At 38.5% G+C, this 13,966-nt stretch overlaps 3 protein-coding genes across 4 annotated transcripts in view; 1 reads left to right on the top strand and 2 right to left on the bottom strand.

Annotated features, from left to right (window-relative positions):
- Positions 1-848: 848 nt before the first annotated feature.
- LOC134796054 (coiled-coil-helix-coiled-coil-helix domain-containing protein 10, mitochondrial-like) lies at positions 849-6,405 on the bottom strand. The gene is made up of 4 exons (XM_063767986.1): positions 6,251-6,405; positions 2,358-2,493; positions 1,137-1,353; positions 849-951 (listed from the first exon to the last, which is right to left on the bottom strand). The coding sequence occupies exons 1-4, from the start codon at positions 6,280-6,282 to the stop codon at positions 944-946; spliced, it is 393 nt and encodes a 130-aa protein (XP_063624056.1). The 5' UTR covers positions 6,283-6,405; the 3' UTR covers positions 849-943.
- On the bottom strand, positions 3,251-5,033 carry LOC134796051 (coiled-coil-helix-coiled-coil-helix domain-containing protein 2). Its single transcript, XM_063767984.1, has 3 exons — positions 4,885-5,033; positions 4,651-4,801; positions 3,251-3,865 (listed from the first exon to the last, which is right to left on the bottom strand). The coding sequence occupies exons 1-3, from the start codon at positions 4,932-4,934 to the stop codon at positions 3,623-3,625; spliced, it is 444 nt and encodes a 147-aa protein (XP_063624054.1). The 5' UTR covers positions 4,935-5,033; the 3' UTR covers positions 3,251-3,622.
- A 1,777-nt stretch (positions 6,406-8,182) lies between the features above and the next one.
- The window catches only part of LOC134796030 (transducin beta-like protein 2), a 93,548-nt gene continuing 87,764 nt past the window's right edge, over positions 8,183-13,966 (top strand). Inside the window, exon 1 of one of the 2 annotated variants that reach the window (XM_063767946.1) lies at positions 8,183-8,507. In XM_063767946.1, the coding sequence (XP_063624016.1) occupies positions 8,360-8,507 (148 nt within the window). In that variant the 5' untranslated portion in view covers positions 8,183-8,359. The remainder of the gene's footprint in view (positions 8,508-13,966) is intronic. The other variant, XM_063767945.1, reaches the window with a different exon arrangement.

The following is a 13,966-nucleotide window of genomic DNA, read 5'->3' as shown; positions in this document are numbered from 1 at the left end:
GTACTCAGTAGTGAGTAAAGGGTCTGCGCAAACGGCTCTCGCGAGCTAAGGGCACAGAGGACGGGAAAAAGGGTCGGTTGTAACCATGCTGACAGCTGCAGCGTTAGCTTGTCAAGGCCCATCAGGGGCCTATAAAGTACAGTCGCTATTACTTAAATATAATATCGGACAAGGTGCTCAACATATATTAACATGCCATCTAGATGACTTGACAGTAGAGGCGTGTTCAGATAGATATATGTGAGCGATCTGGCTGTTCATATATATATGATAGCGATGTTACTCTAGTTAGTGGGCACCGTTGATCAGTTCAGTCCTCTGTGCTAAGGGTACAGTCAAATCCAAAGAATTAATCAGGCATTATATTAGACGCCGATCGACTTCCTCCACACCCATACCCCTCTCCGAAGTATTCAATGTGCCAAATTGTAAAATATCTGATTTACTTATTACAAAACTTGTACAGAAATAAATTTAATTACAATAATGTAAATAAAATAGTTTCTCAGCTCACGTAATCCTTGTTTTATATATTTTTGATAGAAAACTTGCAGACTTTTACGTGAGGTTTGAATCGAATAATTAAGTTTATATTTATATAAACAGGATCCCGAAACCGATATATCTCGAAAAGTTTATTGTTATCCCATAAAGAAACCTATTAAGTTTATTTTGAATTGAAGCGAAAATATTATTATTTATGCAACAAAATGTCACAACATATATGTACTTCGTGTAAATAAATATTAAGTTTTATATACACACTGTAACATTTTGTTTTATTCCTATCCACGCGTCTCTAGCTTGAACCACATGTTGTATCTGGTCTTTAAAATGAAAGATTTAAGATTTGGTGAGTGGCTTTATTTGGGATAAGTCATTAAAACTGACGTGGTGTAAGATAGGTGATGGTTAACTGCAGTAGTAGGTATGTCACTTGGATTCAGAGACCTGCAAAAAAAAGTAGTACATATACATATATTCATCACCGCCACCGAGAAGTTTTCCACTATTGCTAATTATTTCCCTATAGCTATTTGTAAACAAATAATTGTTTTTTAAAAGAAGAAGTTATCGATTATAAAGTGAAAATATCGTGCCCCCAGGAATAAATTAGATACAAGATTCGTGCTAACCATTTCGCTTCTTGCACTGCTTAAGCGCTTCTTGGAAAGCAGCGCATTCAGTCAGGTCCTCACGTTCCGCCGCGCAGTTGAGAAACGTGGCTATCTCGTAGGCGCAGGGGCCGGACGGCGGCTGATCCATGGAATAGTTGCGGGGAAGCACCTCAACCACCTCCTGGCGCCGGCGACCGGTGAACAGGCTGCTGATAGCCTCACCCGCTAGGTGACCCTGCAATACAATAGGTACCAGTTTCACGAAAAGAATAGGTAATTTACATTTCTATTCTATTACACGAAGCGGGGCGTTTCATTTGTATTCACCAAGCATTTAGCATAAGGTTATTTGTATTTTGCCTTATGACCTTTATTACAGGAAATCCTAGACAAGACCAAACAATGGTACCTTCGTACATACACGAAATGGTAAGGTAAACACTTACTTGTAAGTACTTATACCTAGTCTAAAGTAGGGCTCCCGATATACGTGCTACACGCCACCCCGTACATCCGTGTTCTTAGCCCCGGCGGTGCTAAGCCTCCGAATTACACGAACCCGTCAAAATCCGTGCCCGTGTAGTGCGTTCGGATCCGGATTTGCGTTCGGCTCCGGATCTGTTTTTTTTTTGTTTTGCTTGTTATTGGTAATGTATTATTGTTCGTTATAAACTTTTCATTCTTCGCTCTTATAAAGAACGCGTCCGATCGCCACTATACGTCGAGAACGGGCCGGACCCTTGTATCCGTGGATCCGGATACACGGGTGACACGGGTACACGGATCTTAATTACACGGATCCTAATTACCCGTTTCGAACGGGCCACAAATCCGGTTTCGTGTAGCACGAGAACGGGGCCCCGGCAACGGGTACCCGAAACCCGGACCCGACCGCGAGCCCTAGTCTAAAGTAGGGTTATTACGATATTTCTCACTTGCAAACTCCTAAAATGCGATTCACTACGAATGGTAACGTGGTTCCGATAGCGATGTCACACGCAACGGCATCAGCATTGAGTGGGCCACGAATTGGATGGTGGTGATGGCAATTACCTCTTTATCTAGGAGTCAATACTGTGCCCAGTGCCCATGGGGTGAATGGTCCGCATTGCATGGATTGGTCCCGACAATAACGCCGTCACGTCACGGCGACGTACCTCGTTGAATGGCGATTGAAGGCGCTTACTAGTTCTGTTCTGGTCCAGGAGTGCCTTTCGCTATTTGACATGTATTACATACCATTGTGGTCCCGACAGTAACGCCGCCCGCCACAGCAGCAGCATCGCGGAACACCGAGCGTTGCGGCTGGACGATCATTGGCGGAGGCCGTGACGGCGCTTGCCTTTCGGCCCTGGAGTACGGTGTCCTCCTCGGGCTAATGTATTGAAACGGGAAGTTTAAGTAGGTATTTGTTTCGTTGTTTGCGAACTTGTAAAACTATTACCCCCTTATTCATAAACGTTTATTAAAGTTGACAAGCCGTTATTGGCACTACCGCTGCGACCAAAGTAAGGGGCATGGCACACTGCGTCCGATTTTATGCGCGTATTATTGCGACATCTCGCTCGCATGTCGGAGCGACGTGCGAATCGAAGGCAGTGTGCCAATGCCAAGCCCCTAAGGTTGTTGGATTGATGGCATGAAAAAGGTTCATGGGAAGCTGAAATTAAAACATTGCTTTCGGTTGTTCCAAAATGTTAAAATCGCCTAGTATTTTAATCATAGCAATGTCTGGTATAGTGATAATCAACTAGCTTATTGCCTGCGCATCACTTAGTTACCAAAGGTCAATTTTATATCACTTCTATAATCTAATCGCGTGCCGGCCTTCAATAATACAGACAAGTTGCAATTGCGTCAGATGTCAATAACTTTGCTGCGCAAAAATAATTGAAGTTTCAGACAATAGTCATTACTGAATCTTCAATCATGTGACCATTTGAGAAACTACCTAGAACTGGTTGATCCAGTTGATCCACCACATCGGGAGCACATCTTGTGTTCTTAGATCCACTCCATTCAGTTGATTGACCCTCTGATCTGATCACATTTTCCAAATGTAGGATCACCTTGAAAACAGATGTTACTTGGGTGATGAGGCAAACAGTACAATATTCCAGAAATAAAACAAGTTTTCGGTTTTTTTATTTATTGTATGTTATAGAATTTGTCTAAATTACGTAAATCAGATTTACAATTAAATTGTAAATAATAAAATCTACATCACAGGTCTTAAAATATAACAACAGAACAATAATTTGCTAACTAGAATGTTTGATTACATTTAACTGCTAAACAGAAATCAATTGATATTGAAAGTACTTGGCAGGTGCTTTATTTTACTATTAAAATTAAAAGTTCTTAGATAGAGGTAGCCTTTTAAATAGAAAACTGAATGTGTACATTTTCTATATAGTTCTGTAAGGGATCTTCTAAAAAGGCAATATAGCATGATTTTGAACAAAAAATCCTAAAAAAGAAATGGCACCTGTCAGTTTAAGTGTTTACAAATGGTTGTTAACTTTGCACTGGCGGAGAGCCTCGTTGAAGCCCTCGCACAGTGTGAGATCGTGCTGCTGTTGGGCACACTCGATGAACTGTTTGATCTCCCAGGCGCACGGTCCGGTTGGCTGTTGTCCCTGGTTGTAGGCAGGGGCTGCTGCCGCCGGAGCAGCTTGTTGCGGTGCAGGCTCGCTGCTGCCACCTCCACTGAACATGCCAGTTAAAGCACTACCAGCCACGTGACCCTGGAACAAAATTGTTATGGTTGACAATACCTATTTTTATTACAGAAAGGGCTTATAGAACAATGGGTTCTATTTAGAAACCTACAGATTTATCCATTACCGGCCTATTCGACACTATTGCACATATTGATTATATTTTAATATTGTTGCATACAATTAATCTTTATTTACATTTGTTTGTAAGCAACCAATAGAACTAGTCTGTGCGGTAAGAGAAGTGTCATGGAATATAAGGGAAACCAATACATTCTACCACTCTTCTCATTCTGCACAGACTATCAAATCGTCGTTGCGCTTTTCAAACCTGATATGTGTTCGATTTTTGATTGACAAATAGTTACCTAGCAACAAAATACATAAGGTGTTAATTCATTTGATTAAGATCTCGCACATATAAGATTTGGTAAGCGCAACGACGAAATATAACAACTAAACTAAGCACAATAATTAAAATGAAGACTTCAACATCCATTTACATTATTTATTATAGGAATAATCAAAAATACTTAATTTCAGTAAAGTAGATTTCAATTCTAATATTACGGTGAAAACAAAAACATTGTGCAAAACATGTTTACTTTTATCTAGAGACAATGAGTGGTGTCATCACGTCACAACATGTGATCACTGATCAGCTTCAATTATTTGGCTTCCTGCCATACCAGAATTTCTAGAGCAACTTCCTTTTGTAATCATTCATATCATTATGAAATTCATAAATTCAATAAGTGCATCTTAAATTGGATTTAATTTCAAGGTTGACATTGTTTACGTAACATACGTACCACAGCCGAGCCAACGGCGACTCCTCCAGCCGTGGCAGCCATTTGTCCGAACAGGGACGGCTGTTGGGGCGCAGCGGCCATCGGTGCAGGTGTCGAAACAGGCGCGGCAGCCGGAACTCGGCTCGGCGCAGGTGCTGGTGCTGGCGCAGCCCTAAAATAAACCACATTTAGAGGTTATACTGCCATCGTTACAATGACCAGTCATATAAGAAGCACATATTAAACATTTCTTACCTTCGCTGAGGGGCTGGTGGTGGGCTTGCAGATCGTCCGCGTCTAGGCATTGTTTTATATTTTTTTCAAATTAAATTTAACACAATCTCTTTCGATTTCAGAAAATCACTTGCGATTGCTTCGACGTATTCTGAATGAATGGTTCAATTGTTCAATTTGGCAATTGGCATGTAAAATGTCATCTCTGACAGACGTCAACCGTTCGATAGATTCTAGAAAATTTGAGAATGGAACGGGTAGCATCGTCTCTTTTTAACTTAAGAAAAAAGAGAGAAATAAAAAACCAAACAAAGTTGCCAACAATGCCAACATAATAATCTTAACTGACGGGCGGGCGTACCGGACCACGACCGTGGTGCGATCAAAGCATCTCTTTTTCGCTCTCACTTATAACTGCGTCCTTGACGGACTAGTGGTAACACACTATCGTACCGCACCGCGACCTTGGTGCGTCGCACCCATAAGTGAGAGCGAGGAAGAGATATCTGTTTCTCGCTCTCACTTATGGGTGCGACGCACCAAGGTCGCGGTACGATGCGATAGTGTGTTACCAACTTACCACTATAAGCCCCCATTCGCACGGGAGCTTTTTCAACGCGCGTTAATAAAGCGTTTGAATCTGTCTGCACTCTAAATTTGATTTAACGACCAAGGCTTAAAGTCGAATATCTAACAAAGTTTGATAAAAAGCGCCACCGCTGTCGTGTGAATACATACATGGTTATCCATTTGTGTCATTCAAACGCTTTTTTAAGGCTTCGTCACACAGGCGCGTTTTCCGGGCGGGGCGTGAGCGGGGCGCGCCGCTTTTACATACAAAACGCTCACGCCGCGCTCACGCCCCGCCCGGTAAACGCGCCTATGGGACGGAACCTTTAACGCGCTTTGAAAAAGCTGCCGTGCGAACGGGGCTGAAGGCCGAGCACCTTCTTAAGCCCCCTACAGACTATGCGCGTGAGGCACGGGCGAAGCCGCGAACACGAGTGTGGAGTTGATTTCGCTGTCTGCGAAAATCGACTCCACACTCGCGTTCGCGGCTTCGCGCCGCGATTCGCGCATGAGCGTGGAGCGGGCTTTACATACGATCGATTAATATTGTTGCGCTTAATAGCCATAACACACTACCGCACCACACCGTGACCTTGGTGCGGTGTAGTAGTGTTATGGTTTTAATTTCGTGGTATAAAATATACCCCTGTTACTCGACTTACTCGGTTATAGATCGGTTATAATTATAAACATTAATCTAACACTAAGATAATTGATTTCATCAATTTTATCGTACACAAGTATTTTCGCGAGTTGATCTACGTTACTAATAATTAAAGGAAATCTAAATACATTAAAAATTAAAGGAAATCTTCACCTGCCGCCACTGCGACTGCGACCAAATGGCATATTTTCCAGGGGTGGATTAGTGAAATGTTATTGAAGGCCCATTTTATAAATTATTAACAGTATTTAACACATTATTATTTATTTTCTGCAGTTTGACGTCAATTTTTTTTCCTTATAGCTTTATTGATTTTTTACTTTATTTCCGGCCAGTTTTTTTATGATAGTTATAACCAAAGCCCCAACGTTGTCTGTTCTCTTTGACGGCGCAGCAACTAGTATTATTTCTCACTCCTCGCTCTTTTAAAAATGCCGTTTGTCAAAAAAGGACAACCATACTGTTGACAAGATGGACTTCAAATCAAGGTGTTACCGTTTTAGGTGGTGCCAAGTTGTGTGGGCGTGCGTAAAAACCATAGATATAAGAATATACAGATACCTTCCAAGCGAGCTGTCAGTGGGACCACTTTTTGTTTAGTGTACGATTAACAAAGCGGCCCACTTTGCTGTAGCCATGTCGATAAAGTCATATCGATAAACTATCGACATTTCTTGCAATTTTAATTTTACTTCAAAGGTTTAACGATACCTAAAATGAACAAAAACGCTTTTATTCTTTATTGTGGTTATCAGATTACAATTTTATAGTCACGCCCCAGGAGAGAACCAAGGGAAAGTTCAGATATTTAATAAAAATACATAAATACCTACTAAAATAGGTGTTCCGCAATAATTGAATTATTTTATTACATTATAATATATTCATTATCCATTAGCATTTCAATTATGTTTATGTTTAACGAAGATATTGAAGCTTCAATTAATCGCTATTTCGTTCCGCTGTGTAGCGTTTATCGATATATAACATGATTAAAATCGACTTTTCACATCCCTAAAAGAGCACACATATACGTTTTTACGCACACATGCACAACCTGGGTCACCTAAAAAGGGGACACTTGGATTTGAAGTCCATCTTGTCAACAGTATGGTTGTCCTTTTTTGACAAACGGCATTTTTAAAAGAGCGAGAAGAGAGAAATGATACTAGTTGCTGCGCCGTGAAAGAGAACAGAAAACATTGGGCCCTTGGTAAAAACGTATATGTTTGCTCTTTTATGGATGTGAAAAGTCGATTTTAATCATGTTATATGTCGATAAACGCTACACAGCGGAACGAAATAGCGATTAATGGAAGCTTCAATATCTTCGTTAAACATAAACATAATTGAAATGCTAATGGATAATGAATATATTATTATATAATAAAATAATTCAATTATTGCGGAACACATATTTTAATAGGTATTTATGTATTTTAATTAAATATCTGAACTTTCCCTTCGTTCCCTGCTGGGGTGTGACGATAAAATTGGCTACAGCAAGGTGGAGTCACATTGTTAATCATTCATTCATTCTTTTAAAATTATGGCTTCAGCCCATTGGACCTATTTCGCCAGTGTCAAGGTCGTAGTAGCAGGGTAAAACGATTGAAATTGTACGGTTAGTACAAGACAGTGTACGGTGATTTAGCTCTTGTAAAGCGATAGCGGGCTTTTCAAGAAACACGTGGACAACCGGCCGTTGACTCCAAAATGATGGTTAAACGTGCTTCAAGATGAATTCTCCATTCACTGCACACTAACACATTAGTTTACTGTATAATAGGCTATCGATATTACACTTTAAACAATATTAATGAGCAAAAAACAAAGCAATTGATTCCGACGCGTGCCATCAAGATGGCGCTCGAACCGGAAGTCCCACATTGTTAATCGTACACTAAACAAAAGTGGTAACAGTGACAGCTCGCTTAGCCTTCGTCTTTAAGTATATTATATCTATGCTTATAACAAGCTTCATAATCGGATTAAACGTCAATGTCACGAGTCGTTGACATATTGACATAAGAACCATGCTACTACGCCCGCATGCCGGCCGGTGTTCTATCTATCTCTGTCTTCACCGTAGTAAAAAGAATCGTTCGCGCGCTTTTAGCTCCGGTGCTCGTTCGCCTCACTTCAGTTCATTCAAGTACATAGAACAGTAAAGTAATTTATTTTGTTGCCGCGTGACTGTGGCGGTCGTGTTTTCAAGACGTTTTGTGTAGTTAATTATCTGTTGGAGATTTTTGAGTGAAAATGGTCGATATTCAAGCCGGTCAGAACTCTAATGTATTCCTCCTTGCGGGGATTACAGTCCTAGTTTGTGCGATAGCACACTTTATTTACAAGCTTCTTGGAAGGAAGAACGAGGAGGCAGTTGAACATGAATCGGAGAAAGATACAGGTTAGTTTTTCAATTGGAGGTAGATATTTTAGTAGGGAAATGTTTGGTAGGAATGAAACCTCGTGACTAGAGTTAAATTTGGCGTGGAATGGTCGTTGCATCGCACACGTGATGGAGCGCCGCGTGCTTGCAGCTCTTCGCGGGTTTGTATCGTTGACCCGGCGAGCGGGCTCGGCGAGTCCGTGCCTAACTGTTAAATCTGCTTCAGAGACGGGTGCATTCTACAACCACGTTGCGTTGGTTGGGCGCCCTCATTCACATTTTCGCGATTATGTTTTACCGCACAATTAGGGTCACATTGATCTTACAGTTAACTTTGTCTGGTGAGTGGTGACTCACGGTTTTCTTTTTTCAAATGATTCGATCGCTGGTGGCCTGAGATATATTTAGATATTTTTTTATTAATCTATATTTATCTCATTTGAATAACATTAATTTGCGAAGACTGATTTCAAAAGAAAGATTAAAGTCCGATTTTTTGTTGCAACTAAAAGTTTGTACACCTAATTTTCACTTGATATAAAAAAGTATATGCAAATATACCACAAATATTAAATTATCCTTGTAATAGACCATAAATGGGTTGTGGGGTATTCACCATAGTAATATAGGAAACAGGAAAATTATATTTAAACTGAACTTGTGTTACCTGCTGTTATCCTTATATATCTTAGATATTATAGATGAAACATACCTACACAATTAATTTAAATTAAATTAAGTATATTTTAACCTTTTTAAAAACTCCCGCAGTCGAAATAGGCCCCCTGAACCTTACATCATTTTGCACCCTCTTTATGTATTTTTTTAATAACATTATTTTTCTCCATCAGGCGCAAGCGAGGTTTGAACTTACTTTTATTTGCGAAGAAAACCATAAAAACAAAAACATAACTGATCTGATTTTGTGACACAAGCACTCAATTTACATAAATTCAAATTAATGTTGTTATTGTTTGTTTTATTAATATAATTCCATTTATCTTAATAAATATTTTTTAAATAGACTGGTATTATCTCAGACAATCAATTAGAATTAATTGGAGACTAACCCCCTTATTCATAAAACTTTACGGGCCTAATTTAGTTAAATTATGTTTTATCCCTTTCAAACAAATTCATAAGCCAAAATGACAGATAAGGACAAACGATTATTAACTAATTGAGGTTTGTAGCGCGTTTATGAATAAGGGGGTAAGATCTTAGATTGAAATAGGTACACAGTTAATTAGTTTGAACTTAAACATCAGTGGCCCTCAAGTCCATACAAAGAAAAAAAAAAGAAAATAAAAAAACATCAGTGTAGCTGGTTCAGTAAATCATGTTCAGTTACTTAAAGATGTATGGTTGTTTATTTATTTATTTATTATTTTCTGATAATATTTCACACTGAGTACCTAATATATTTCACAAATTATGTATCAATTTAACTTATGCATGCTACTATACAAAATTAGTTTTCACTAAGGCATTTTGAGAAAATTTGTATCCAATTTGAGAAAGTTGAGTTCATATGACATTTGGAATTTCATATGTTAAATCCACCTATTAGTACCTATCTATTGGTTCTTGACTTAGAGTCCCATAAGTAATCCCCCCCGCCCCTTTTTGTGCCCTTTTTACAGTTTTGAACTCACTGTTTCATACTCTATACATCCACACTTCCACACATACTCATACACTTTTCTTTTGCTTTGTTCTCTTTCTTAATATTATAACTAGATACCTACTCATAATAACCAGTAAATAATAAAGTGGCACATGATTGGAAATTATTACAATCTCTGCTTTAGGAGGCCAACATTCTCTTTAGGTCACACTACTAGTTAGTGATGTATTATGCCAATTGGTAATAATTTAATAAAATATTAAAAAAATAAAAAACAATATTTTAATACATGGCAAAATGAAATGCAATTACAAATATAAAACTATTCTAAAGTACAACAATAATATGACATTCATGCTCGAATTGTATGTCATTAAATTAATTCATCACAGAAACCTGTTCACCTGTGTAAGTTTGATATGTTTAGAGCCAAACAGCTTAAACGACATTGGGAAGTATGGTGGTTACGCCATTTGACTCCGAGGTAGTTATATGGTATGTGGGCATTGTGTCTTGAAACCTGGTTAAAGAGGTAAACATGTTACAAACACACACCGTGAAACTTATGATTCATCTATATGGCAGCACGCGTTATTTTATAGGTAGGTAACCTAAAGAATTTTTAATCTGCGTATGTACCTAAACCTAAAACGAGTACCTAAACATTGCTGACAACAATTACGATATTGGCATAGGTCATGTCGATAGCAGTTATCCACAGAAAGATTATTTTCATTCATAAATGTAGCCATTGTAGCCTGTGAAAATAGTTTTTGCTCCTTTAGTACATTGTGTATTAAGGGCGGGAAATAAGAAATTACGAACGAGTGTCAATTTTAAGCCCGACGCGAAGCGAGGGCTTAAAATGTTCACGAGTTCGGAATTTCTTTACCGCCCGTGGCACACACAATGTTTTTCATCACACTTGTAAGGAAAAAAAGGAGAATTAATAAAAACAAACTTCTGTATAAAACACTTTTCCGCCCTAGGGCGAAAATTTCAATTTCCCGCCCGCAAGCCCTACGTGTAAATAAGTGTTTTTCATCACACTTGCTCGGAAAAGATTTTTTCCGCCCTAGGGCGAAAAATTCAATTTCCCGCCCGCAAGCCCTACGTGTAAATACATCTTTTCCGAGCAAGTGTGATGAAAAATATTTTTCATGGAATATAAACTCATGAATTGTTTTTTATTAGTACATTGTGTATTAAGGGCGGGAAATAAGAAATTACGAACGAGTGTCAATTTTAAGCCCGACGCGAAGCGAGGGCTTAAAATGTTCACGAGTTCGGAATTTCTTTACCGCCCGTGGCACACACAATGTTTTTCATCACACTTGTAAGGAAAAAAAGGAGAATTAATAAAAACAAACTTCTGTATAAAACACTTTTCCGCCCTAGGGCGAAAATTTCAATTTCCCGCCCGTAAGCCCTACGTGTAAATAAGTGTTTTTCATCACACTTGCTCGGAAAAGATTTTTTCCGCCCTAGGGCGAAAAGTTCAATTTCCCGCCCGCAAGCCCTACGTGTAAATACATCTTTTCCGAGCAAGTGTGATGAAAAATAATATGCTGCTCTCTGGCTTCGTCAATCGGTCCTATGCCACCTATGGGGATTTTAAAAACCAAATATAACAAAAAAATTGGCGTAGCTTATGCGTAGTGACCTGGTGACCCGTTTTGTGCGTTGGGATGATTTTCTGCGTAAACGTTGCGTTAGCGTCAGTATGGGGTATCGATATAATAGAATCTTAACGATTGAAAAGTCTTAGGCCCTTCATAAAACTTTACGGGCCTGATTTAGTTAAATTATGTTTTATCCCTTTCTTACAAATACATAAGTCAAAATGACAGATCCTGGACAAACGATTATTAGCTAATTAGGGTTTGTAGCGCGTTTATGAATAAGGGGGTTACACTCGTAAGCCCAGAACAACCGGCTGCGTATGCCTGTGCTCTAAAATGTATGAGCCGCACACGCACAGTCGCACACGTCACGCAAGTGGTGTGCCGTCTCTCATATGGATCTGTATATGTGACGTTCCACGGGAAAAGGTACCTTATGAGGGTTTCTAGTTTCGGAGATATTAAATGTTTTGTAAAGAGGTGAAAAAATGCTCAATTTTTTTTTATTGTGTGATCTGAAACCTTAATGCCTAACGTTTGTTTACCTGTTTTTATTTTTGTTATAAGTTAGTTATAAGCCTAGTAATGTCGTCTCAGAGTTTAGTAGAAAAGGTACCTTATGGAAAAAAGATTGAAAATTCCCAAAAAAACTAGTCAATACGGGAAAAGAAGTTTGGTAGAGAACTGTATTAGCATTCTGCAAAACTAATTTGATAATTTCAGTTCTGGTTGGGGCGCCTCGCAAATATTATAACCGTACATAGACCGACATCACAAATCCAAGTAGACTGCTATTATACCAAAGTTACTCTCGTCAAGTCTTTCTTAACTAGAATAATCTTCATTTGGTTTGGTCGCATGCAGTAAATCAGCCATTGGTTTGCTGAAAAATGCCAATACCCGACGCATTACCTTAAGGAATATCTGAGGTCATTGAACCTCAATGCCGCTTATCTTCAATAGCAACCGAAATATATTATTGATAAGAAATAGACGATTTATACCATCTTAACCCCAAAATATTATTAGTTTATCCTAACTGTTCCATCATCATCATGCCTCATCATGTAACTTGACCACAAGGTACCTTTTCATTACATACAAATTATTGGTCTTTTTTAAGATTATTATGACGAAGAACTAATTAAATTGGGGGCAGTTTAATGTAAATTAATATTTTCTATTCATAAAAGATAAACTATAATATGATTGATATTTTGTAGTGATGTATTATTAGATTTATTTCCATAAGGTACCTTTTCGTAAATGTATGGAGCAAATACTGTTATTGTTATGTAAGTTTAAAGTGGCATAAGGGGTTAAATATAGTATTTAGTTGGGGTTTTAGGATTTATTTCATTTGAATGACAGAATTTCTTTCATATGTGCTCAGAAAAATTGATTGTGTGTCACATTAAAAGTAAAAATATTCAATTTTGTGATTTTATATGAAAAAGTCAGAAAATACATTTTCACCTCTAAATCGGTATTGTTTTTTGCTTAAACTGTCTGTCAGTGTCGTTTTCTAATAGATAAAATTTAAATCTTGAGAGCTCATTGCAATCAATCGTGAAAATGAAATAAAACTTTATTTTCAAGAGATTGGTTAGTATACACATAAATCAGTCGATATCAAAAGTTTCTATTTGCATTACAGAACAAGTCGCAATATTTTTTTAATCTCAGATATATAAGGCATTATTATTTGTAGTCAACTATGTAACTTACTTCAGGAACATAGTTTTTTAGGCGGCTAAACTTAAAACTTCTTTATCGTAAAGTTGCTCATTTCACAACATTATTTTCAAAAAATCATATCTCTGTAACTACGCAACCTAGAAGGTTGATCTTTTGTGTTATCGATAGCTTATTTATTGTAGATTACTGGGGTATGCATAACTCCATACCCGCCATAAGGTACCTTTGACCGTGGGACGTCACATATTACAACGTGCACGTCTACACACACGCACCCGGTGTGCTCAGGCCTGTAATGTGATATCATTGACCAAAATAACCTACAGACGGGATACACGATTATTACACTGTTAAGATTTACACGTCGCTCTGGAATTTGAGCAGGACCGCGCTATTCGCGTATATAGTGATGTCCCGCTCGCAGACCGGGGCAGCGTGCGAATCCGCATCCAATGTGAAGACCGCCTTATGAACGCTCATCTCAGGTGCCGCCAACTCACGTCATCTTAAGATTATAAATACAAGAGTGC

This window comes from Cydia splendana, chromosome 13 (assembly GCF_910591565.1).
Source record: "Cydia splendana chromosome 13, ilCydSple1.2, whole genome shotgun sequence".
NCBI lineage: Eukaryota > Metazoa > Arthropoda > Insecta > Lepidoptera > Tortricidae > Cydia > Cydia splendana.
The sequence above is the reverse complement of the archived record's forward strand: the minus strand, read 5'-3'. Positions and strand labels throughout refer to the sequence as shown.

Coding starts and splice junctions, on each gene's coding strand:
- LOC134796051 (XM_063767984.1), bottom strand. CDS start 4,934: ATGCCTAGACGCGGACGATCTGCAAGCCCACCACCAGCCCCTCAGCGA. Junction 4,802..4,884: donor CCACCAGCCCCTCAGCGAAG/GTAAGAAATGTT, acceptor GGTTTATTTTAG/GGCTGCGCCAGCACCAGCAC. Junction 3,866..4,650: donor TCGCCGTTGGCTCGGCTGTG/GTACGTATGTTA, acceptor ATTTTGTTCCAG/GGTCACGTGGCTGGTAGTGC.
- LOC134796054 (XM_063767986.1), bottom strand. CDS start 6,282: ATGCCATTTGGTCGCAGTCGCAGTGGCGGCAG. Junction 2,494..6,250: donor CGCAGTCGCAGTGGCGGCAG/GTGAAGATTTCC, acceptor TCAATACATTAG/CCCGAGGAGGACACCGTACT. Junction 1,354..2,357: donor TTACTGTCGGGACCACAATG/GTATGTAATACA, acceptor ATTGTATTGCAG/GGTCACCTAGCGGGTGAGGC.